The sequence below is a fragment of the Maniola jurtina genome, chromosome 7, assembly GCF_905333055.1.
Source record: "Maniola jurtina chromosome 7, ilManJurt1.1, whole genome shotgun sequence".
In the NCBI taxonomy this organism is placed as follows: domain Eukaryota; kingdom Metazoa; phylum Arthropoda; class Insecta; order Lepidoptera; family Nymphalidae; genus Maniola; species Maniola jurtina.
Window position 1 is genome coordinate 15,636,668 of NC_060035.1, and position 26,399 is coordinate 15,663,066.

Consider the following 26,399-nt stretch of genomic DNA (forward strand, 5'->3'; position numbering starts at 1 on the left):
TGTTGTAACAGCGCGACAGCAGGCGAGCTCGCTGGTATCAGTAGCGAGTAGCTGGTATCTCGGCAGCTATTTCCACCCATCGCAGTGCCAGTGTAGATACACTTCTTGGAAAGTTTATTTCAATAAAAACTTTATTTCTATCTAGCCCAGGGTTCTGTTGGCATGGCATTCCGTAATTTCATCGATGTCGTAATTTACTTTGCCTACCTACTTTTAAAAAAAATTTTAATTTATCTAATGCAGAACATGCTGATTGCTGATGCAGCGTTAAGTAGACCTCGCTCGCCTCGCCTTGCATATTCAGTCTTAACTTGAAAGAACCTATATTAAACGGAAGGAGAAAACTGAAGGCGGAAAGAACTCCTAATAAAGCATAATCCCTGCGGATGCCTGCGTGCTGCGGCGCAAGCGGACAGACTCGTTACATCGTAGCCATGACGACACGTAGCAAGATCATTAGCATACCACCGCGCGGCCGCCCCTGCCACAGGGGACAGGCCAGCTCTCGTCGATGCCATGAGCGATCGCAGCTGTCGGCTGGTGCGGCGGGGGGACTGCAGTGACGGCGCTGGTGTCTGTTGCGAACTCTCTGTGGCGACATGACAGGGATTCCTTTTTCGAATGTGTCGTCGCTTGTTTCGCGTCGCGACTGGATGACAACTTACCGACAGCCATTCAAATAACCTGAAAACCTGCAAACTAATGAAATTATTGTTTGAAATCAAACCCGTGAAGTAGCCGAAATCAGTGTTTTAGTGATTCTGTTTTCGCCCGCTCATCCCGGAACGTAGAGGTTATCGTACTGTGAAACATTAATGCTTTGGTGCGAGTGAATGTAATTGATGTGCTGTATCGTGCTCGCGGCGTGCGAAGAGTGCTACTTGGTCGTGCTGGGTGCGGTACGCGGGGCGCTGCGCGATGAGCGTGTCCATGCGCTCCCTGTTGGTGGAGGGCCCCCAGCTGGCGAGGCCCCGGGGCCCGTACACGTATGCTAGCACGCCGCGCGCGCTCTACAACAACGCCAAGCTGAGGAGGGACCCGTCATGGTGAGTACTGCAGCAGTGCGAGGGCGCTGCGCGATGAGCTTGTCCATGCGCTTCCTGCTGGTGGAGGGCCCCCAGCCGGCGAGGCCCCGGGGCCCGTACACGTATGCTAGCACGCCGCGCGCGCTCTACAACAACGCCAAGCTGAGGAGGGACCCGTCATGGTGAGTACTGCAGCAGTGCGAGGGCACTGCGCGATGAGCGTGTCCATGCGCTTCCTGCTGGTGGAGGGCCCCCAGCTGGCGAGGCCCCGGGGCCCGTACACGTATGCTAGCACGCCGCGCGCGCTCTACAACAACGCCAAGCTGAGGAGGGACCCGTCATGGTGAGTACCTACTGCAGCAGTGCGAGGGCGCTGCGCGATGAGCATGTGCATGCGCTCCCTGCTGGTGGAGGGCCCCCAGCTAGCGAGGGCCCGCGGCCCGTACACGTATTCTAGCACACCGCGCGCGCTCTACAACAACGCCAAGCTGAGGAGGGATCGTGTTCTTTTCTGGTTCTCAATTCGGCCCTTGATTCAGGCCGAATTGAGAACCACCTCCTTTTTGGATGTCGGTTAAAAAGCCAACGAAAGCCTAAGAAAGGTTTCAAAGAATATAGGCGATATTCCAACCGTGTAACATAAAGCAACATCAATACAAGTTTGATAAACAGTTCTTTCACCCGTAAGCACTGACATACTCGTAGGTGCTGTGGGTACATATTTCAAGATAAGTATAGGTGCATATATCTACAAAAAATTGAATTCGTTTGTTTTACATAATATTACTTCTAATAATTGGCTAAGTACGTCTTTATAACACTTCGTTTGCTTAAAAATCAGTCATAATTGAAGTGGTTACTTCATGCTAAATCAACATGATTCAACAGTTTCTACGAGGGCGCTGACGTCACTAAGTGAACTGACCCAGGCAAGTGGCAGCGCTTCGTTTTGTTCAAATAATCGATTATTTATTAATCGTTGGTGGAATTCCACACAACTGCCCTTCTGCCGATCCCTGACAGTGATACTCGCCTGACAGTAGCCGTCTATCCCGCACGACGCACGACGTCATGGCTTGTGGACATGCACTCAGCAAATAATTCACTGGATTATAGCGAGCTCATTAAATAATCACTGGCAAATTGAACCATCTTGTTACGTGAACAAACTGATAAGTCGATCTACGAGTGAAAACCAGACATCTAAATAAAAAAAACCCATCAACAATTTAGTTTCTAACTTGGTTTCTAAGTAATGTTTCTAAACAGCAATTCAAAAACCTTAAATACTTAGTTTCAACATAAATTGTACCTGTCGTGATTTGTAAAAGAGATTATTTTTATTGGTCGAAAATCCTTGAGCTCCAAAACTGAATCACGCAGGGCCCGCTCGGGGTGACCCAACACACGAAAACAAACCGAAACTAAATTATATTGTTTCGTATTATTTAACTGTAGAGTACCATATACCAAATAATCTAAAAAAACTTTCTAATAGTTAGTAACAGTCTTCTATATAAATTACTGTTTTGGGAAAATCTTTTTTAAGCGATGGCACACACAGAAATCATAACATCTTGTACGGTGTAGCCGCGTAGAGGCTGTGCTACGCGCACCGTAGACTATGTTCCACAGAAGTAAACTCGTAATCTCTCAGTTTTGCTGCGATAGTCACGTACTACTAGTTACTACTAGAAGGAGGATCACAACTCTTTATAAAGTCTTTAAAATGTTAAAAGCACCAAAATAATTGTAGTCGCCTGTCGCGTGCCAAGCGCTCGCCGCTCTCCGCAGGCGTCGCGCGAGCGGCCAGACGATGGTATCAGGGGTCAACGCTGATCCCTGATAATTATTTGAAATACCTACAATTATTAAATTTTTGAATTTTTATGAGTCTAGAAACACTATCGCTTTCTCGATCTCGGAGCTTGTTTTATTTGCATGTCATGTCATGTACGGGTGTGTAGGTAAGGTACCTATTACATAACATAATGTGCTAATAGCACGCACTTCTCGACCAATTTGGCACTGAAGTGTTCCCTCCCTAATGGCAGGCGGTCAACAACCGGCGTATGTGTTAGCCACCAGCATCGCGTGATAGATCACGGGGCGGGATAACTGTTCACGAGCTGTGATTAGCATACTTGGAAGTTGGACAGGAGCATTGCCCTTAACCTTGGGATGGAGGGGGCGGGGGGGGGGGGGGGGGTGTGAGGGGTTAGGGGTGAGAGGGCTGCCGTGTATGGGCGGCGGGCGGCGGGACGCGGGCGCGAGGCGGCCGCGTGGTCGGCGTCGTCTCGGCAACGGGCGACCACTTCCGTTCCCCGGCGAGTTCTTTATACGAAATTTGACGAAAATACCTCTACCGCTGAATAATCAGGGTTGCCGATATATAGTTTTAATTTACCATCATGATCGTCAGCCTGTCGTGGACACGCAACGTTGGACGCGGACTTCCGCAGTGAGCGCCACCACTCCCGTCCTCTGCCTTTTCTAGCGCATACACTCATAAGAGTACCTACCTAATCAATTCAAGATTCCTTCGATTATACCTGTAGTAAATAATTTTTGATTCACTCACGATCCCACTCTTCATAACAATTTTTTTCGCTATCGTAATTTTAACCTATATCCACCATCCATCCGGCATAGGGCTCCTTCAACATTCACGAAAGAAAAAATCCCGTGCGAGGCGAGGTCACCACTGAAGCACCTCGGGACCGTGAAGTCTACCCATTCGAGTTACACGCTTGCCGCCAGCTGCGCCACTCGCCGAGCTATGGTCACTCGCGGCTCCTCTACGGATCATCTCGTTTCTGGTTTAACCACGAAGAAACAATCCCAAAATAACTCTCTCACCCATCCACTGAGTGACTTACTAAAGCTTTCCTTTATATAAGACATATCAGCAGTGGGCGTGTTTGCATCCGTGGCGCAGTGCTAGCCTGTGCGCTGTGCTCTAGTGGAGGTCCCAGGTTGATTCCCGGCAGGGGCTAAGAATTTTATAATTTCTAAAGTTTCTGGTCTTTTTTTTTATTCACTATAGGCAAGCGCTTGACCACAATCACACCTGATGGAAAGTGATGATGTGGCCTAAGATGGGACGCGTTTACCTAGAAGGTGCCTAGGTCTGGTTTGGTGGTTGGTGTCCGCCGTGGCTAGTTGCCAGCCTACTGGCAAAGCCGTGTCGCCAAAGATTTAGCGTTCGGGTATGATGCCATTTAATAGAAATCAAAGGGGTGTGGGTTCGATAAAAACTGCCATACCCCTTCCAAGTTAGCCCGCTTCCATCTGGGACTGCATGATCACTTAACTTGTATCTCAATTTAAAAAATATAGGTATGAGTTACTTCTCAATCGGCGGGCGCCAAACCGTTCACTGTTCGTAACTCAGTGACTCAACGGTCAAGGAGTGGACTGTAATCTTAATAAATATTCCTGTATTATTGTTGTATAAATAGTATCAAACATTATATACGAATACATATTTTTAACCTTACGCCTCTGCGTAGCATAAAATATTAACTACGTATTTTGAGGAGGATTCGCCAATTACTGCCAAATCGACCTCGATTAAGTTATTACGGTAGACTTGCTTTCCAGTAACCATGCGAGTGTACTTATATGAAATGTGAAGCGATTCGCTTCCTCGTTTCTGATACGAACTGCTAGAATATTGCCTTCCGGTTTCCTCGCTAATTACAATATTGGGACCTTCACAAAAGACGTGTGAACAGGCATCCTCTAGGCAAGCGCGCTCCATCTTACCTATAAAGCCTCAATGGCTCAACGGTTGAGGAGCGGACTGAATTCCGAAAGGTCGGTTGTTCAAACCCCACCCGTTGCACTATTGTCGTACCCACTCCTGGCACAAGCTTTACGCTTAATTGGAGGGGAAAGGGGAGTATTAGTCATAATTAGCATGGTTAATATTCTTTAAAAAAAAATCTTAGCCTACATTAGCACCTATTTTGGTGTGAAAGCAGCTAAGCGCATGCACATTTAGTTGTTAAAAATGTGAATCTTATTTACTTTATAAAGTGTAGCGAATACAATTAAGCTAATACCTAAGTAGGAAACAGCGTTCCTCTGCTATCGTAACACTGGCAGGCGCCAGCACACAGCGCACATCGACAAAACGAGATAACAACGGTTCGAGATACCGTCCCCGTCGTGCGCTTTAGCGCGCCCGCACTGTGCTCGCCGCCGCCGCTCCCACCACCGCTCACCACTCCAAGCGACAATGAGGACCGGTGAGGGCGACGCTTTTGTGAACAGTGGCAAACATTTCGCGAGTGAAAAATTTTATGTTCGAAAATGTATCCGGTAGCGTGAGTTTTTACTCTCTCATAATATGGATGATAAATGACAGGCATGTGATGATCTCTACGACGACTTGGACGGTGTTATATAACGCTCCTTGATGATATGTTGAATTTATTGTTTCCAACTGAACACTTCGGGAAAAGCAATGTTTGTGATAACATTTCCATGGGAGTGATATCACGAGCGTGGTTCCCCGCCGCGGCCGCTGCCGGCACGCGGCGCTTGCGCGACGCTGCGTGCCGCAGTAGTGGCCGCGGGGGCGGCTGACCGCCGGCCACTCGGCCGCCCGCCGCCGCCGCGTGCCATGCCCTCGCCGCCATGCCGGCCTCGGACGCGTTCACCGTCATAAGCCGCGAGGCCGAGGCGCCGGCCGCACTCGCCGCGCCGCCTCGCAGCGTCAACGTCGTGCGGCCGCTGCGGCGCGATGCCCCGCCAGCCGCCGTGCTCGACCCCCGCTTCACGCGCGCGCTCGACTTCGAGCTGCGCCGCCTGAAGCAGAAGGAGATCCTGGAGGCCAACCTGCGGCGCCCCACGCGCCTCCGCCGCCGCGCCGCCGCGCTCGCCGCCTCCGAGCCCGACCTGGCGCGCGCGAGCTGCACGCGCGCGCGCGCGCCGCGCGCCGGCGAGGCCAAGCCGCGCTTCGTGACTACGGTGCCGTGCGGCCATTTCCTGCCGCCGCCGCCCGACGTGGCGAGCCTGCTGGGCCTGCACGCGCTGTACCCGCCGCGCGAGCGCGATAGGATCGTGTACGAGTACTCCAGCCGGCCCGCACCCGTCGCGCCGCGCCGCCGCCGCGCCGCGCCCTGCGCGCGCAGCGAGCTGCCGGCCGGCACGGGCTCCGGGCGGCACGCGCAGGCCGGCGAGGCGCTGCGCGGCGTGCGCGCGCTCATCGCGGGCGTCGCCGGCGTGCGGCGCCTGCTCGAGCGGCGGGACCGCGTGTTAGTACATCGTCAAATGACTTTGTTAATAACTTAGTTTTTTGAAAATAGATATGCTGTCGCCCCTGCCGGCCGCGCTAACTGGAAAGAGTAACTGACTGTAAAGAGGCGATTGTAACAAATCAGCATCACACGCGCTGCCCAGTGCTGAGTGCGGGCAGCCCACACACGCTGCACAACTACCTAATATAAACTACGTATAACTACCTAATATACCAATTATAACAATAATAATTGTAATGGTAATGTGAAAATATGAAGGGATTTAGGCTTATCAGTGGAAGCGGGCAGAGGGTGGCGCGGCCTACTTCCGGAGCGGCTCGACCAGCGCGCGGTCAACCACCCCTCCAGCTTTGTCATGTATTATACGCAACTCACACTGTACACTTTACAAGCAGCTGACGTCATCGACATTGGTGACGTCATCGACATTGGTGACGTCATCGACATTGGGACAGTCACAGGCGTTTACGATCACGTGACTAAAGTAGACTAAAATCATTTTCTTTGTCGATTTTCTCCTAAAATACTTATCTTGTATTTTTAGGGTACCATACCTCAAAAGGAAAATCGGAACTCTTATAGGATCACTTTGTTGTCTGTCTGTCCGTCCATCCGTTGTGTCTGTCAAAAAACCTAAGTATAAGTAGGGTGCTTCCCGTAGGTATTATAGCACAAGCAAAAGAATAAATCCGAAAGCCGTGAATTCGCGGTTACATCATTAAAAAAACCGGCCAAGTGCGAGTCAGACTCGCGCACTGAGGGTTTCGTACTCAGGTATTTTTTCCAACATTTTGCACGATAAATCAAAAACCATCTCACTAATATTATCACACTTTAATATTATAAAGGCGAAAGTTTGTGTGTATGTATGTGTGTGTGTGTGTGTGTATGTTTGTTATTCCTTCACGCAAAAACCACTAGACGGATTTGGCTGAAATTCAGAATAGAGATAGATAATATCCTGGATTAGCACATATGCTACTTTTTATCGCGGAAAATCAAAGAGTTCCCACGGGATTTCGGAAAACCTAAATCCACGCGGACGAAGTCGCGGGCGTCCGCTAGTTATTCATAAAAAGAAATAAAAATCTGTTTTAGAATATACAGGTACAGCCCTTTCATATGATACCCCATCATATCTTACTTTGAAAATTTAAACACAATTTTTTTTAAATGATGTACCTACCTAACTACAAATTCGCGGTTTCAGATTTATTCCTGTACTTGTGCTATAAGACCTATACCTACCTACCAAATTTCATGATTCTAGGTCAACGGGAAGTAAATAGGTTTTCTTGACAGACACGACGGACGGACGGACAGACAGACAGACAGATAGACAGACAATAAAATGATCCTATAAGGCTTCCGTTTTTCCTTTTGAGGTACGGAACCCTAAAAAAATTAAAATGTGTTAGAATTTTCAAAGTAAGATAATTATACAAAGTAGGGTATCAATTATTATGAAAGGGCTTTACATTCATGTACATTCTAAAACCGATTTTAATTTATTTTTAAGCATAGTAATTTTTGATTTATAGTGTCGAAAAAACTACCGAGTACGGTCCTCTTTGCGTGAGTTCGACTCGCCCTTGGCCGGTTTTTTTTATTAGACTTGGTTATTTGGTTTCTGAATCCAAATTCAATACTGATACCATCAATAGATCCTAATCTTACACGCAGCTGTCAGATGCTCCCGCTCCCGGGCAAAGCGTTTCAGTCATTGTGCGATGTGGCCTGAAAGAGTATCATCAGCAAAACCTCCAAACTTGTATAATATTAAGTATTAATATTTAGTAAGATTAGGATAAATTACATAATACCTAAATAAAAGATTTATTTCAAAACTGAATTGAGAATTTATTTTTAAATTTCCTCAGCGAAGCTGAAGGCGAGCGTGTGATCTTCACAGACAATGCAACGATCGTTCGGGATCCTCGCACTATGTTTTAAGGTGACACATGAACTCTGAAAGGGATGGGCACCGCATCTTCCACTATTCTCTGTCTGAAGCTGGTCGCTGCGACGCACGCCACTCGTAGTCGCCTCGCCTCGGGACAACTCGAAGCTCCATGGTAACGATCGTAATTCGTTGTTTCCAGCGGCAGCCTGGCGCCGGGCGCGCCGGCCGCATCGGGCGCGTCGGGCTACTCCAACGTCATGCACGACAAGCGCGTCGTGCGCGGGAGCACGTTCAGCTCGCACCCCCACGCCGCCGTGAGTACAATACCTACTAATATTTTTTCATCTCACTCGCTCGGTAGAGATTTCTTTGTCCTTCGAAATCTGCGTGGAAAGTGGAAATTTTACCCGCTAGCGTGGAAAGTACTTTTGAAATTCGAACGTCACGAGCCACACTACGTTCACTAGATTTAACTTGTTCGCCAATGCATCGTTCGCTTTATTTCTTAGATTTAGAATATAAGGTTTATTATTGTGTGATTTGCAATGGTACCAACACAACTTCAGGAGAGGAGACAAAAATAAAGTTAACGGTCTGTAACTATGGTCTTTGGAAGATAAATCTAATAATTTTTTTTTAATCGTCCAACGCATCTACCACTGCTGGCTCAAAATGCCTTTCCTACCGGGAAAAACCAGTAAGAAGCTTGGCTGTTTCTGTTTTCAAAGATTTGATATAGAGACAAGAGTACTACAAGAGATACGATGTAGAGTAGAGACGGGAGATTAGTTTGTATGCGTATAGACCTCCACTAGTTCACTTGACTCGAGCGGAGCAAAGCGGGCATTAGAACAGAAGTTGAAACAGCAACAACCTATCAAATGTTACTGCATTCAATGTTTGTATGTAACGTGGTGGTCCTTTGATCATCACTGTAATGATTAATACTGTCACCGTTTGTGTGTACCTACTTAGGACTAATTATGTATGTTTTATTTATTCCGGTAATTATATTTTAAGCAATTGTTTAAAAACTAAATAAAAACTACATTCATAGAACTCTGGAAAGTAATTTAACTTTATCCTTATCGAGGTCGGTAGATACCTACTACCTATACGCAATGTTTTCTAACAGGATTTTAATTAGTGCAAATGTATGCCAATAATGCGGAGTGTAACAAACACAACGTGGCGCGCACTCGTATCTCATGCGGGCAGCGGGGTGCGCCGCGCGCGACAAGCGGCCGAGGCTCCATGCGGGTCGCGGCGAGCGAGCGATAGCGCGCCTCTAACTAACCGCTAAACATTGTATGCTTCTTTTGGGTCTCTACGATTGATAGTGCGACATTACATTGCCCACTACGTAGCTACGTAGATAGGTAGGTACCTGCTTTTCAATTCATTTCATTTCATTTATTTGCTTTCATAAAATCTACTTATATAATGGTACACGTGGTATTATAGTGTTATTCATAGGTAAGTAATCATAGTGAATTTCTGCCTGTTTAATGACAAAAAGCCCAGACACAAAAACATTGTTCTGTGCTCGATAAGTTTCACCATAATGCTCCCTGAAACACTCGAACCCACTTTACAACAAGAATGCAGATTGCAGAGACGACCGCGTGGCCGGCGCGGGCGTTTCAAATCGGTCAATGAAATTACCATCAATACTTCATTAGCTCACAATGGAACCCGCGCAGTGTTCAGCAAGCGCCTCGCTACGTTCGGATATAACCCGAGTTAGCCGCGTCGTAAGAATCGATTTGCGATGACATCGTGCGACGACGCTTGGACACTCGTATTGTCGATGCACTTCCGAGCGCCTCCCCGCCTACCCCCACAGTCTTACACTCGGCTCTTTCACGTTAAGTGGGTCATCTAATCAATCAATTGATTAAACGGCTTCGTTTGTACAATAGTCATTTGGTCAACGAGATAGCAAAGTGCGTTTTAGTTGTAAGTGCCTAGTTTGAATCCCGAGCGAGCGAAGGATTCTGATTCTAAGTTAGAATGCTGAGTGTAGTGACGGATTCAAAAGCACAAGAAACGAAAAATTTAGCTATTGTGTTAGGTACGTACCTATAGTGCGCGACAGGTTGAGATGTCAAGCGGGATGGGGGCGCCCCGCACACCCGCACAACCCCCGCGCCAACCCGGGGCTAAACGCGTTTACTCCACAGGGTGATGGCCTGGAGAGCAACGCGGCGCGCGCCGCACGCACGCGCCGACGCGCGCTGGCGCGCCGCGCGGCGCTGGCGCGGCTGCGGCCCGGCACGCCGCCGCCCGCGCCTGGGCGCCGCCACCATCCCATACAAACGGAATACTACCTCGAGGAGGTACTGCCGCTTTGTTTATCGAAATACATACGATGGTTGGCGCCGATTCAGTTAGTGCCGTTATCGGGAAATATTTCTTGAGGTTTCCTGCGAGACATGAAACGGAGCAAAATGGATACAATTAAATTACTTATTTACTGTCTTCAGCTTGGAAAAAAACATAATTTTATACTTTGCATGCTCGTTAATCATCTTTGAAATAAGAATTTGCAATCGCCTGAAATTAAGTGTTTTAATACTATTATTATGATTGTGCCTAATAGAACAGGAGGAAGTGGTATGATGTGTGCATGCGTTGTCGGCAGCTGTTCGACAAGGGCGTGGAGATGGAGGTGGGCGTGCAGACGGACCTGTTCGCCGACCGGCCCGCCACGCCCGCGTACGCGCCCGCCAGCACGGGCGCCGACGCCGCCACGCAGATCTGCCCCGGAGACGTGAGACCCACTCCCGTTCCCGCACACACGCCTCGCGACCTGAAACACCTATTTCTGGCTCTAAAATTGATATTTACAATTTACTACGCGCTTGACGTTAAATAATAGCATCCTGCCAGTTCAATTCTGAGATACCCACGTCGATTTCCACCGGGAACTCGCCGAACCCAAACCGATATGTGAAGTAGGCCCGATAATAGACGTTACAACATGTGCGACCGCTCTGCCCTCAGCTGTTCGACTTCGACCTGGAGGTGCAACCCATCCTGGAGGTGCTGGTGGGCAAGACGGCGGAGCAGGCGCTGGCCGAGGTGGCGCAGGAGGAGGAGCTGGCGGCGCTGCGCGAGCAGCAGCGCCGCTACCGCGAGCTGCGCGACGCCGAGCTGGCCGAGCGGCAGCGCCTCGCCGCGCAGGACGAGCGCCTGACGCGCGAGAAGGTACCGCCACCGACGCGCCGCGCGGCCGCGGCTGTCGCAGCGCGCCGGCTGACGTGTTGCCGTCCGCAGGAGCGGCGCGTGGCGGAGGCGCGCGCGGCGCGCTCGGCGGGCGAGGAGGCGCGCGCGCGCGTGGCGGCCGCGGCGCTGGTGCAGGGCTACGTGGCCGAGCTGCTGCCCTCCGTGCTGGCCGGCCTGCGCGACTCGGGCTACCTGCTGCGCCGAATGCAGAGAGGTTACTGAACCCTTTTTTGAATCTGGCAGTCCTCACGTCACGCTAGATGACGCCGCTCGATCTCATGCATACGTTGTACCGCCATCGCACGCTGCGACGAAAGTAGTTTACAATGAACAAACTAGATCTCGCCACAGAATATTCCATCACTCGCCACACATCCTCGATCAGATCACGCCAACGAAGTTTTTTCTCCACAGAACACTTGTGACTACATTATTATACGTAGTCCTAAGATACCAATAACAATAATTAGACAAACTGAGCCCCAAGCATAACGACGGCCCGAAGAAAGATCTTCCTACTAGAATGCACATCCCCTGCTCTCATACAGAAACGTGGCGTAAGATGTTTACAACTCTCCGGTAGGATCCCGTCGGAACACGCTCCCACGCTTGGAGCCCGCAGTGCGCCTCACGTAGGTATAATTGGGAGCATCCAGTGCAAGTCAAGTGCATCAACAAAAGATTTGGCAATTCCTTAGAATACGAGAACAGGATTAAATTTTTTATATAGATTACTTAATGGTATGATCGATAAATAATTGTTCTTACTTCTATACTAGTATTATAAAGATGAAACCTTTGTATTTTTGTATGTTTGTATTGAATAGGCTCAAAAACTACTGGACCGATTTCAAAATTTCTTTTACCATTACTTAGAGGGATTCTTCCGAATCCGTATAGGCTATATTTTATCCCGGAAAATAGATAGGATTTTTCGTGGTAGTGTCCACCCGTGCGAAGCCGGGGCGGGTCGCTAGTGTTGAATAATATCAAATAAAGTGTACCAAAACTTTTGAAGAGAAATTGTCGGCAGCAGTACCTACCTACACATTTCACCTTTCACAAGTTAATGGAAGACATTATTTGTACAGTAGTTGAAACTAATCTCTTCGAAGTCGTGCGAAAGGTATTACAATAAATACTAACATCCATACTTAATAATAATATTATAAATTCGAAAGTGTGTCTGCTACATTTTCACGGGCCAACAACGATTTTGATGAAACTTGGTACAGAGTTAGCTTAATTCCCGGAGAGACACATAGGCTTTATGAATACGAGAGGTTTGCATCTGAAATCAGGAAATGTGTCTAATTCGTCTCCTGATTGCAGCTGCAATACAACCCCCTGATGGAAGACCAGCATTTATGTTATTGATAATATGCATGCCTACAAGCGTCCAGAAACGAGCCAGGCACTAGCAAAGGACAACTATAAATTCGTGCCTCTGCTAGTGGTACCTGCGCGTACGCACACCATTCAGCACCACGAGACATACCATATAAAATTGCTTCTATCATCCTAAATTTTTTAACATTCCTCTCAACGATATCTTAAACAGCTTTAACAGCTAAGAAAATGTCCTGCAGGTGTGGAAGAAGAGTTCATGCCGTGGCTGGTGGAGGCGGTGTCGCACGAGCTGGAGGCCATCATCACGAGCAGAGACGTGCTCACCGGTATGTACCTCACGTACCTGTCTCCTTGTTGCGAAGAAGAGTTCATGCCGTGGCTGGTGGAGGCGGTGTCGCACGAGCTGGAGGCCATCATCACGAGCAGAGACGTGCTCACCGGTATGTACCTCACGTACCTGTCTCCTTGTTGCGAAGAAGAGTTCATGCCGTGGCTGGTGGAGGCGGTGTCGCACGAGCTGGAGGCCATCATCACGAGCAGAGACGTGCTCACCGGTATGTACCTCACGTACCTGTCTCCTTGTTGCGAAGAAGAGTTCATGCCGTGGCTGGTGGAGGCGGTGTCGCACGAGCTGGAGGCCATCATCACGAGCAGAGACGTGCTCACCGGTATGTACCTCACGTACCTGTCTCCTTGTTGCGAAGAAGAGTTCATGCCGTGGCTGGTGGAGGCGGTGTCGCACGAGCTGGAGGCCATCATCACGAGCAGAGACGTGCTCACCGGTATGTACCTCACGTACCTGTCTCCTTGTTGCGAAGAAGAGTTCATGCCGTGGCTGGTGGAGGCGGTGTCGCACGAGCTGGAGGCCATCATCACGAGCAGAGACGTGCTCACCGGTATGTACCTCACGTACCTGTCTCCTTGTTGCGAAGAAGAGTTCATGCCGTGGCTGGTGGAGGCGGTGTCGCACGAGCTGGAGGCCATCATCACGAGCAGAGACGTGCTCACCGGTATGTACCTCACGTACCTGTCTCCTTGTTGCGAAGAAGAGTTCATGCCGTGGCTGGTGGAGGCGGTGTCGCACGAGCTGGAGGCCATCATCACGAGCAGAGACGTGCTCACCGGTATGTACCTCACGTACCTGTCTCCTTGTTGCGAAGAAGAGTTCATGCCGTGGCTGGTGGAGGCGGTGTCGCACGAGCTGGAGGCCATCATCACGAGCAGAGACGTGCTCACCGGTATGTACCTCACGTACCTGTCTCCTTGTTGCGAAGAAGAGTTCATGCCGTGGCTGGTGGAGGCGGTGTCGCACGAGCTGGAGGCCATCATCACGAGCAGAGACGTGCTCACCGGTATGTTCCTCACGTACCTGCCTACTTGTTGCGAAGAAGAGTTCATGCCGTGGCTGGTGGAGGCGGTGTCGCACGAGCTGGAGGCCATCATCACGAGCAGAGACGTGCTCACCGGTATGTACCTCACGTACCTGTCTCCTTGTTGCGAAGAAGAGTTCATGCCGTGGCTGGTGGAGGCGGTGTCGCACGAGCTGGAGGCCATCATCACGAGCAGAGACGTGCTCACCGGTATGTACCTCACGTACCTGTCTCCTTGTTGCGAAGAAGAGTTCATGCCGTGGCTGGTGGAGGCGGTGTCGCACGAGCTGGAGGCCATCATCACGAGCAGAGACGTGCTCACCGGTATGTACCTCACGTAACTGTCTCCTTGTTGCGAAGAAGAGTTCATGCCGTGGCTGGTGGAGGCGGTGTCGCACGAGCTGGAGGCCATCATCACGAGCAGAGACGTGCTCACCGGTATGTACCTCACGTACCTGTCTCCTTGTTGCGAAGAAGAGTTCATGCCGTGGCTGGTGGAGGCGGTGTCGCACGAGCTGGAGGCCATCATCACGAGCAGAGACGTGCTCACCGGTATGTACCTCACGTACCTGTCTCCTTGTTGCGAAGAAGAGTTCATGCCGTGGCTGGTGGAGGCGGTGTCGCACGAGCTGGAGGCCATCATCACGAGCAGAGACGTGCTCACCGGTATGTACCTCACGTAACTGTCTCCTTGTTGCGAAGAAGAGTTCATGCCGTGGCTGGTGGAGGCGGTGTCGCACGAGCTGGAGGCCATCATCACGAGCAGAGACGTGCTCACCGGTATGTACCTCACGTACCTGTCTCCTTGTTGCGAAGAAGAGTTCATGCCGTGGCTGGTGGAGGCGGTGTCGCACGAGCTGGAGGCCATCATCACGAGCAGAGACGTGCTCACCGGTATGTACCTCACGTACCTGTCTCCTTGTTGCGAAGAAGAGTTCATGCCGTGGCTGGTGGAGGCGGTGTCGCACGAGCTGGAGGCCATCATCACGAGCAGAGACGTGCTCACCGGTATGTACCTCACGTACCTGTCTCCTTGTTGCGAAGAAGAGTTCATGCCGTGGCTGGTGGAGGCGGTGTCGCACGAGCTGGAGGCCATCATCACGAGCAGAGACGTGCTCACCGGTATGTACCTCACGTACCTGTCTCCTTGTTGCGAAGAAGAGTTCATGCCGTGGCTGGTGGAGGCGGTGTCGCACGAGCTGGAGGCCATCATCACGAGCAGAGACGTGCTCACCGGTATGTACCTCACGTACCTGTCTCCTTGTTGCGAAGAAGAGTTCATGCCGTGCCTGGTGGAGGCGGTGTCGCACGAGCTGGAGGCCATCATCACGAGCAGAGACGTGCTCACCGGTATGTACCTCACGTACCTGTCTCCTTGTTGCGAAGAAGAGTTCATGCCGTGGCTGGTGGAGGCGGTGTCGCACGAGCTGGAGGCCATCATCACGAGCAGAGACGTGCTCACCGGTATGTACCTCACGTACCTGTCTCCTTGTTGCGAAGAAGAGTTCATGCCGTGGCTGGTGGAGGCGGTGTCGCACGAGCTGGAGGCCATCATCACGAGCAGAGACGTGCTCACCGGTATGTACCTCACGTACCTGTCTCCTTGTTGCGAAGAAGAGTTCATGCCGTGGCTGGTGGAGGCGGTGTCGCACGAGCTGGAGGCCATCATCACGAGCAGAGACGTGCTCACCGGTATGTACCTCACGTACCTGTCTCCTTGTTGCGAAGAAGAGTTCATGCCGTGGCTGGTGGAGGCGGTGTCGCACGAGCTGGAGGCCATCATCACGAGCAGAGACGTGCTCACCGGTATGTACCTCACGTACCTGTCTCCTTGTTGCGAAGAAGAGTTCATGCCGTGGCTGGTGGAGGCGGTGTCGCACGAGCTGGAGGCCATCATCACGAGCAGAGACGTGCTCACCGGTATGTACCTCACGTACCTGTCTCCTTGTTGCGAAGAAGAGTTCATGCCGTGGCTGGTGGAGGCGGTGTCGCACGAGCTGGAGGCCATCATCACGAGCAGAGACGTGCTCACCGGTATGTACCTCACGTACCTGTCTACTTGTTGCGAAGAAGAGTTCATGCCGGCCTGGTAAAGAAGTTTCAATTCAAGTGGTACTAAATACTAATACGGCACATGTTTTTGCTGTTGCAGAAATTGTTCGTGACGTGGTGGAGGCGCGCGCAGAACTGTACGCCGCGGCGGGAGAGCGCGACGCGCTGCACCACACGCCGCCGGACTCCCTTACGCCGCCCTCCGCTCCTGAGGAAGCAGGTAACGTAGACAGTTCGTGACGTGGTGGAGGCGCGCGCAGAACTGTACGCCGCGGCGGGACAGCGCCACACGCCGCCCGACTCCCTCACGCCGCCCTCCGCTCCTGAGGAAGCAGGTAACGTAGACAGTTCGTGACGTGGTGGAGGCGCGCGCAGAACTGTACGCCGCGGCGGGACAGCGCCACACGCCGCCCGACTCCCTCACGCCGCCCTCCGCTCCTGAGGAAGCAGGTAACGTAGACAGTTCGTGACGTGGTGGAGGCGCGCGCAGAACTGTACGCCGCGGCGGGACAGCGCCACACGCCGCCCGACTCCCTCACGCCGCCCTCCGCTCCTGAGGAAGCAGGTAACGCAGACAGTTCGTGACGTGGTGGAGGCGCGCGCAGAACTGTACGCCGCGGCGGGACAGCGCCACACGCCGCCCGACTCCCTCACGCCGCCCTCCGCTCCTGAGGAAGCAGGTAACGTAGACAGTTCGTGACGTGGTGGAGGCGCGCGCAGAACTGTACGCCGCGGCGGGACAGCGCCACACGCCGCCCGACTCCCTCACGCCGCCCTCCGCTCCTGAGGAAGCAGGTAACGTAGACAGTTCGTGACGTGGTGGAGGCGCGCGCAGAACTGTACGCCGCGGCGGGAGAGCGCCACACGCCGCCCGACTCCCTCACGCCGCCCTCCGCTCCCGAGGAAGCAGGTAACGCAGACAGTTCGTGACGTGGTGGAGGCGCGCGCAGAACTGTGCACCGCGGTTGCGGTCTGTTGCGTCGCAACAAGTGCGACCTGTCGGCGCCACGTGCGCTCGCGCCGCCACAATGCGCTCATTACTCGCCGCACAACATATGCCGGCAGTGCGCGCGACTGTGGGCCGCGCGGCGCTCGACGCACGGGCGACAGTGGCGCGCACGCGCGGCGAGGGGCGGCGCGCGCGGTCGCGGCGCATTAGCCGACACGCAGTGATGACATTATAATATCGTTTTGATGTGACTTCCCCGCAGCGGCCGCACGTGCGCATGTTATTGTATACGAAACTAATTCATTTGGGCGTTTATCTGAGGACAGCGCTATTGTACCTCTCGATTACGACTCATTTGTCGTTTAGTTGTGCTTTACAACAATGTATTATGAAGCAGTTATTTTAAATCCTTCTAATGTTTATTTCAGTTATGTACCTATACTTATTATTTACCCACGAGATTCTTGTAATGTCTGTTGAACCTGGAAAAGTGAACTTAAACAATATGTAGCTAGTAGGTATCCAAAGGATAGATAGGTAGGTACTTATCTATAGTTTATTTATAATAAAACTGTAACTGGATGATTTCTAGTTAAAACTACTGAACGGATTTAAATGAAATTTTGTACAGTGGTAACTGATATTTTTCGTAAGGAAAATCCGTCATGGATACCACGCGCCACGGGGGAGCACAGTGGTTATGTCGGACTCCTACCGACTAAAACCTCACGAGTTCCATCCCACCGCTGATGACGGAGCACAAGGGACCTCAACACCTCGTTACTCCGCCATCTGCCGCAGCAGACCCACCACTGGGATACTACGCACCCCCAAACACCGTTAGAGGCATGCTGGAACCACAGCACGCCAACCCGAGTACCGCGCTGCGAACGATGGACCGTCCCATGTCCATCGCTCACAGCTCCTCTAGAGGGCTAGGGTTCACGGAGATGGCCACGTTCCCCATCCTCAACATCCGTCTCAGCCCACCCCCTCCCTGCCAGCTGTTAGCCGCGGCACTCGGCAGGGTACACCGGCCCACGCGCTGCGGTCACCCGCAACACTCCGGCACACAGGAGGTAACCTGGCTAGTGCCCCATACTAAGCCGTGACCAGCCCTAACCTGAACAAGCCGTACAATGCATACATACATAATGCGTACCTACTTGGCGTAGGCAGATTGTTAAAATGTACGAGTACTAAGAAAAACATTATGCACATATAGGTATATCCAAATAAGGCAAGGTACATACAGTTTCCACACGAGCTCCGTAATGTCTACCACAATCGGTATGCGGCGTGGCGGCCAGCTAATTAAACTTAGAAAGCACAGAGCGGGTAATCGGATTGAGTGGAGATTAGATTATCAGTAAGTAAATAATAATTAAACACAGCGATATCGGCGCACGTGCGCGCGGGTCGCTGCCGGTTCGAGCATTTCTTGTTTGGCCTGTCGAGCAATAATGTCGTAAACACTTCGCAATGTTAAACTATAAAATATCTAGTTATACTGCATGTTTAGGGTTTTAGAGTCTATAGAAGCATGACATTTTGCACATTTCCTTACATATATTATGACTTAGTGAATTCTAATGAAGGATTTTTGAAAATTTGTCCTCTAAGAGGGTAATAGAAGATGTTTTATATGGAAGTTGACATTTTTGAATTTAGAAATATTCCCAATCCACCGACGACGCGACGTGTCCTTGACATGAAACTGCCAAACCTAGAGCAGGGCGGCGCTTGCATAAAGCTCATCTGGACGCGGACCCTAATATAATCCTACTCTATGACGCGGAGTGCGCGCCGATTGACGCGAGCGCGGAGTGGACACCATGCGTTCGCAGCCATGCGACACAGCCATGTACTAAGATAAATAAAGCGTCGGTCACGCTGCAGCGCTGTTTCTTCAATCGGTTCAGTAGGCAGTCTACGGTCTGCTCGGCTTTGTTGTCTATCTGTCCGTCTGTCGTGTCTCTCTCAAGAAAACCTATTGGGTACTTCCCTGTGACCTAGAATCATGAAATTTGGCAGGTAGGTAGGTCTTATAGCACAAGTAAAGGAAAAAATCCGAAAACCGAGAATTTGTGGTTACATTACAAAAAAAAATTAAAATGTGTTTTAATTTGCAAAGTAAGATAACTAAGTATATCAAGTAGGGTATCATATTATTATGAAAGGGTTTTGCCTGTAGGTCCATTGTAAAACAGATCTTACTCAGTGCGCGAGTCGGACTCGCACTCGACTGGTTTTTTTAATCGATAGAGGAGCTTAGCGCCATTGTTCCATAAAAAAATTGGATTCCAACTCCTCTATCCTGATGCTATAACAGGGGAGCTGGGCGATCCACGCGGGCGAAGCTGCGGGCATCATCTAGTTTTTGACGTGACAACGTCTTATACGTCGATAGAGCCGGCTGCACGCCCGAAAAAACATGATTCAATGCGGCGTTACCTCGCTCTGAGGCGTTCCATATAAGGCTTGAAGTGTGTAGAGGCACTGCGAGTAATCATTTTAGAGGCTACGCGTGCCACGACGTAGCATAATTCGTCAGTTGCATCTAGCCCGTTGTATCGTGTTGACGTTTACAAATTGTAACTTAAAATTGTGAATTATAATATATATTTTTTTTAGTGTTCATTTCTTTTGTTTTTATTACTACCCTGGTAGAGAACACGGCGCTACTATATATCCAGCAACATCAGTCGTACATTAGATATATATACATTAAATACCTGTACAAATATACCTGTACATTGGTGACTCGGACTTTGAACTACCAGGGTAGCGCGTGTTAATTTTATTAAAATAGTAACGTAACGTAAGCTAGGGCAACTCAAGTTAACACGTGTAAGGAAGTGAAAAACTAAAAAACTGTAAAAATGGCGCAACCTACGACAGTAGTGATGGATGAAGACACGCATCTAGCGTCGATATCTATCACGTCGAAGATCCCGGAGTTTTGGACCGACCAACCTAGGGTCTGGTTTATCCAGCTGGAAGCAATACTGGCACCACAAAAACAAGGAGACGCATCCAGGTATAATATAGTGGTATCCAAGCTGGGTAAGGATGTCATACAACAAGTGACGGACATCCTCATCAATCCTCCGGAAGAGCGTAAGTACGAGGTACTTAAAGAAAGGTTGCTAAACATATATGAAGAGTCGGAGAACCGCCAGATACAGAAGCTCATCGGGGAGATGGAAATGGGTGATCAGAAACCCAGCCACCTCCTCCGAAAGATGCAGGATCTGGCCAGGGGTAAAATTAGTAATGATACCCTAAGCGTTTTATGGCAGAATCTGCTACCAGCAGCAGCACGAGGCGTTCTGGCTGCGACAGAAGCCAAAGATCTAGATAGACTAGCCGTGATTGCTGACAAAGTAATGGAAACTATGAAGTCCCAACCAGTAGCAGAAGTGGCAGCAAAGGAGGCGGTACCTGGAACTTCGTCAATGGCAGCTGAAATAGCCAGGATACATGCAAGGTTGGACCAGCTGGACAGGTCCAGAGACAGTTGGCGAGGCAGGCGAGGTCGCGGAAGGTTCCGTGGTCGTTCGCGTTCCCGAGGACGAGAGAACAGCAGGTCCAGACGTACCCCGGATAGCCCGGACTGGCTCTGCGTGCATCATTTTAGATACAGGCAGAGAGCTGATCGCTGCGAACAGCCGTGCACCTGGAATACGAAGCAGGAAAACTAGTGAAGATGCAGGTGGAACCGGTGGGTACCTGCGTCGCATTTGGGAACCACCGTTTATGTATTACGGATAAGGACAATGGCATACGTTATTTAATAGACACAGGTGCGAACATTTCAGTGTTGCCTAAAAGTTATAAATCAGTGTGTGACAGTGCAATGAATAATAAATACAAACTTTATGCCGCGAATGGTAGTGAAATACAAACTTTCGGAACAAAGACTCTAGTGTTAAATTTAAGATTGCGTCGTGCGTTTAAGTGGACTTTTGTAATAGCCGACGTTAAACAACCCATTTTAGGAGCGGATTTTTTAGCTAAGTATAATTTGTTAGTAGACTTAAGAAACAGACGATTGTTAGATCAGGAGACTAACATGTATGTAATTTCCACTATAGTAAACTCGGAGCATTCATCTATTTTTACTATAGCCGAATCGCATCCATGTTATTCTCTCCTAAGTAGGTTCCCAGAATTGACAATGCCAGCGACGTTCAAAGAACCACCACGTCACAGCGTAAGACACCACATCGAGACTTCAGGACCTCCGGTGCATGCGCGCCCAAGGCCGCTGCCGCCGGACCGATTTAAAAAGGTAAGAGAAGAATTTCGCCTTATGCAGGAAATGGGTATTTGCCGCCCGTCAAAGAGTGCGTGGGCGAGTCCTCTACACGTTGTACCTAAAAAAGATGGTAATATAAGGCCGTGTGGAGACTATAGAGCGCTGAATGCAATTACGAAGCCTGATAGATACCCAATTCCTCACATAAAGGATTTTACGTTTATTTTAGCCGATAAGAAAGTATTTAGCAGGATTGATATTAACCGAGCGTATCATTTTATTCCGATAGCAGAGGATGACGTGGAGAAAACAGCTATCATTACACCTTTTGGTTTGTTTGAATGGCCATGTATGTCTTTCGGTTTAAGAAACGCAGCACAAACGTTTCAACGTTTCATGAATAATTATGTCTTACAGGATTTAGAGGCAAATTTTCAACAAAATAACCCGGATTGTGCGAATTATAAAGCAGAATTTGTTTTTTCATACTTAGATGATTTAATAATAGCTAGCGAAAATAGTTCGCTTCACGAAAAACATTTAGAGGCCGTTTTTGAAAGACTACAACAAGTTGGGTTAACTATTAATTTAGCGAAGTGCGCGTTTTCACAAGATAAAGTTGAGTTTTTGGGTCATGAGGTTTCAGCCAGTGGCTTAAGGCCGTTGCCAAGCAAGGTCCAAGCCATTGTAGACTTTCCCAGACCGAAAACGGTAGAGGAACTTCGTAGATTTCTGGGCATGGTAAATTTCTATAGAAGTCATTTGCGTCAGGCAGCCGAATATCAAGCTGAATTAAATAAGTATCTTCACGGAGCAAAGAAACGTGACAAAAGTAGTATAGTGTGGACAGAAAGTGCTATTCAAGCTTTCGAACAATGCAAGTTGAATTTACAGAACGCTGCTTTGTTAGCGTATCCGATAACAGGTCAAGTGCTTGCTATAATGGCAGACGCGTCAAATAGTTGTGTTGGAGGCACATTACAACAAAGAGTAAATAACGAGTGGGTTCCGTTAGGTTATTTTTCGAAAAAATTGACTGACACGCAACAAAAGTACAGTACCTACGACAGGGAGTTACTTTCGCTTTATTTGTCAGTGCAATATTTTAGGAACATGTTCGAAGGTAGAGATCTCGTTTTGTATACAGATCATAAGCCGTTAACGTTTGCGTTTAAAAAGCTAAGTAGTAGTAAAGAAACGCCGCGAAGGACCCGTCAGTTATTATTTATTAGTGAGTTCACGACGGATATACGCTATACAAAAGGCGAAGAGAACGCGCCCGCGGACGCGTTATCGCGCGTTGAAACAATTTCGTGCCCGTCTGTACTTGACTTCACAGAAGTGGCTATTGCGCAAGCCAACGACAAAGAGCTTACAGAATTGCTAGGAACAAAAAAACGGTAACACGAGACTAATAAAAATTGACTTGCCGAGTGTAAATAAGCCCATTGTTTGTAACTTGCGAGGCGATAAGGCTAGGCCTTACTTACCAAAACAGTTTAGGCGTATCGCATACGAAACAATACATAACCTAAGCCATCCAGGCATTAGAACAACAAGGAAAATGGTAACTAATAATTATTTTTGGCCTGGGATGAATAAAGATATAGGTATTTGGGCTAGGTCGTGCATAGAGTGTCAAAAAGCAAAGGTTCACAGACACACTATGTCACCTTTAGGGCAATTTGCAAAAGTAGATAGAATGTGTCATTTACACATTGACATTACAGGTCCATTCACTATTTCAGAGGAAGGCTACAGGTATTGTCTTACAATGATAGATAGAGAAACGGGTTGGCCGGAAGCATTTCCAATTAAAGATATTTGTGCGAAGACAGTAGCCAAACTCGTGTATGAAGGATGGATTACTAGACATGGGTGTTTTATTAATTTGAGCTCAGATCAAGGAAAGCAATTTGAAAGCAGTCTCTTTAGACAGTTAATGAAATATTTAGGGGTTCATAAGTTTAGGACGACACCGTACCATCCACAAGGTAATGGCATGATCGAACGATGGCATCGTAGTTTTAAGGCCGCCTTAATGGCGAGATTAAAGGACAATAGATCGTGGGTTGAAGAAATGCACACCATTATGATGGGACTACGTGCAGCACCACGCAGTGACACAGGGGTAAGTGCCGCGGAATTAACCTTCGGGCGAACTCTGAGGCTCCCTGGAGAATTTTTCGAACCATCGGATAGTAAGATAACGGACGGTGAGGAGTACCTAAAGCAGTTGAAACAGGTAATTAGTAATTTAAGACCGAAACCCGAGACACACAGAGACTCTCGGACTATTTTTGTGCACCCTGCCTTAAAAGACTGTAAAAAAGTTTTTGTTAGAAACGATGTAATGCGTAAGTGTCTACAACCACCATATGACGGTCCCTATGACGTCATAAAGCGGTTGGAAAAAGCATACTTAGTACAGTTACCCAATAGACAGGCCCTTATTTCTATTGACAGGTTGAAACCGGCTTTTGTCCTGGATATCGAAAATCCACGACAAACGCCGGGTGAAACGTCATGTAAGAAAAAATGTAGATTTAGTGACGATGACGTTTTGCCGACTCATACAATCCGTACTACTCGGAGTGGGAGAGTCAGCAAAACGCCCGTTAGGTATCAGTAGAATAATTCGAATAGTAACTAGCAATTAAGCAAATGAGTATTACGAAATAAGTATTGTAAAATGGCCCCGATCCGCATATATTATTTTTTATTTTATTCATGTATTATTTTTTATTAGAAGTCATAACTAAACCTTATTATTGAGAGTGTTAGAGTGGTTGACGATTGTTATAATTTATTGGATAGTGTGTAAATGTAAAATGTAATGTAACCAACATTCGAAGCGTTGAGTGCAACGAAGGCTGGATGGCGTGGGAATAGCAACAATTGAACGTGGTATTGCCACAGCGACCCCGTCGCCACCCGCTCAAGTTGTAGTGACCTCATCTCAAGTATGATGTGTTAAGAGATGTACCATGTATCGAATCAAAGGAACACTTTAACTGGGTGACGTGTTTAAATTATGATTTGTTGGGTAAGCGGATCGGAAACATTGCTAGGGTTGTTGAAAAATAAAGAACGAATATTGTGAAATAAAATTAAGGTTGCGGAAATTTGTATTTGTTTAATTTTTATTAAGATAAAAATTTGGGGTGGTGTGATGTAGAGGCACTGCGAGTAATCATTTTAGAGGCTACGCGTGCCACGACGTAGCATAATTCGTCAGTTGCATCTAGCCCGTTGTATCGTGTTGACGTTTACAAATTGTAACTTAAAATTGTGAATTATAATATATATTTTTTTTAGTGTTCATTTCTTTTGTTTTTATTACTACCCTGGTAGAGAACACGGCGCTACTATATATCCAGCAACATCAGTCGTACATTAGATATATATACATTAAATACCTGTACAAATATACCTGTACAAAGTGCAAGCGAGAGCGCGGAACGAGCGACAAAGAAGCACAATCGGCCTTTTTGTCACGTTCAATTATCGTCAGTAAACAAACAGACTTTACAGACAACCAATTTTTTTTAATTAAATTCGATATCGTAAAAAAAAAAAAAAATTATTTTGTTTGTAAAAAATGGAAATATAGGCTTAACTCGTAAAATCATAAAATAAATCGGCTTTTTTAATCGTAAAATCATAAAATAAATTAATCTTTTTTTTTTTGTCAGCCCTAGCACAGACTACGGTCTATTTGGGCTGCAAAATTCCAAACACCAGTCTGTTTTTTATCTAGTGCTTTGGTCTATAAAAAATGGTGAAAAATGTTTCTCTTTAAATTAAGTCTATTACTAAATAAATAAATTAAAAAAAATAAAAATCGTGTAGTGATTAGCGAGGGCGGACGGAGGTCGGTTCCGCCGAGTCAATATTGTCGCAGAACTCCCGCACGCAGCGAGCCGACTCAGCTGCCCTCTCCCGCCGCACTTGCTGCAAGGCGCGCTGCGACCGGCCTCGCAGTTCGCACGGGGCGTATTGTTTGTGCAGCTGCGGCGCGCCGGTCGCCTCCGCACAATACGATCATGTACAGTGCTTAAATGTTACCATTCAAGCACTTCATTAAAACGCGCATCGCGGACAATCAAACCCGGCGCGCGAGGGAGTCTGCGCCCTTTCTGATTTTTTAAACGATTAATCACCTGTTGTTGTGTCGATAACAAGCCGCGTATTACTCGCGCGGCGAGCGGCGAGCGGCGAGCGGCGAGCCTTCAGAGGGCACAGGGCGGCGCGAGACTCACCGCTTCGTTTCCCTAGTTTAGATTATTAAACCCTTTGTCACCAGAGCTAAGCTTCGACGATAAAGAAATTTTGTTTCCCTCGCTTTGCATATTTACACATCTGAACTCTTTAAAATCTTACAGCGTCATAATGTAAGTTCAAAAATCTATATATTTAAAAAATTAATAGTTCGTATTTTATTTTCCAGAATTGGACGAGTAGCGGTGCCCCGCGCGTCCGCAAGTCGTCAGCGAGGACGGAAGCCGACCACGACTCGACCGACTCACCACCGCCACACCACAGCAGGCGTCGTCACCGAGCTGCAACAATATTATATTATAATGATAAAACTGCATGCGCTGCGCTCACGAGAGTGTTCGTGGAACTTTGAGGCGATGCTCATACACCGCTGAGCGTGGACACTGGACACAACTAGAAAAACCCGTGTACCTAGAGACTTCATTATTATTATTATTGTATAACATTTTTAGGAATGAAATATTTGTGTTACTGGTGGTATTTTTACAACTATTCAAAAAATGCGTAGTCACACGCGCTGCGCTCGCGATGACGTCACACGCGCCGCGCTCGCAATGGCGACGTCACACGCGCCATGCTCGCTGCGATGAACGTTTAGTGTAATGTTTATTTACTAATAAAGTTACTATCTTCTTTGTTAACTCTAAGTTTCAGTTATTTTATAAAACTACGATATGCTACTTTGCCAAACAGGTACCTAGACGCGACTAGAT

The 26,399-nt window shown here is 48.6% G+C and overlaps 1 protein-coding gene across 3 annotated transcripts; it reads left to right on the forward strand.

The window, feature by feature from the left end:
* Positions 1-476: 476 nt before the first annotated feature.
* LOC123867219 (radial spoke head protein 3 homolog) lies at positions 477-25,972 on the forward strand. 3 transcript variants are annotated; one of them, XM_045909152.1, is made up of 10 exons: positions 477-1,046; positions 8,395-8,509; positions 10,379-10,534; positions 10,840-10,968; positions 11,202-11,405; positions 11,475-11,637; positions 13,013-13,099; positions 16,296-16,362; positions 17,053-17,105; positions 25,856-25,927. In XM_045909152.1, the coding sequence occupies exons 1-10, from the start codon at positions 919-921 to the stop codon at positions 25,867-25,869; spliced, it is 1,116 nt and encodes a 371-aa protein (XP_045765108.1). In that variant the 5' UTR covers positions 477-918; the 3' UTR covers positions 25,870-25,927. The 3 variants fall into 3 exon arrangements, with proteins under 3 accessions (XP_045765108.1, XP_045765107.1, XP_045765106.1); XM_045909151.1 differs by lacking the exons at positions 477-1,046; positions 8,395-8,509; positions 10,379-10,534; ... (2 more) ...; positions 11,475-11,637; positions 13,013-13,099 and adding an exon at positions 14,824-16,177; XM_045909150.1 differs by lacking the exons at positions 477-1,046; positions 8,395-8,509; positions 10,379-10,534; ... (3 more) ...; positions 13,013-13,099; positions 17,053-17,105 and adding an exon at positions 14,824-16,177 and having other exon boundaries at positions 16,296-16,415; positions 25,856-25,972.
* The last annotated feature ends 427 nt before the right edge of the window (positions 25,973-26,399 follow it).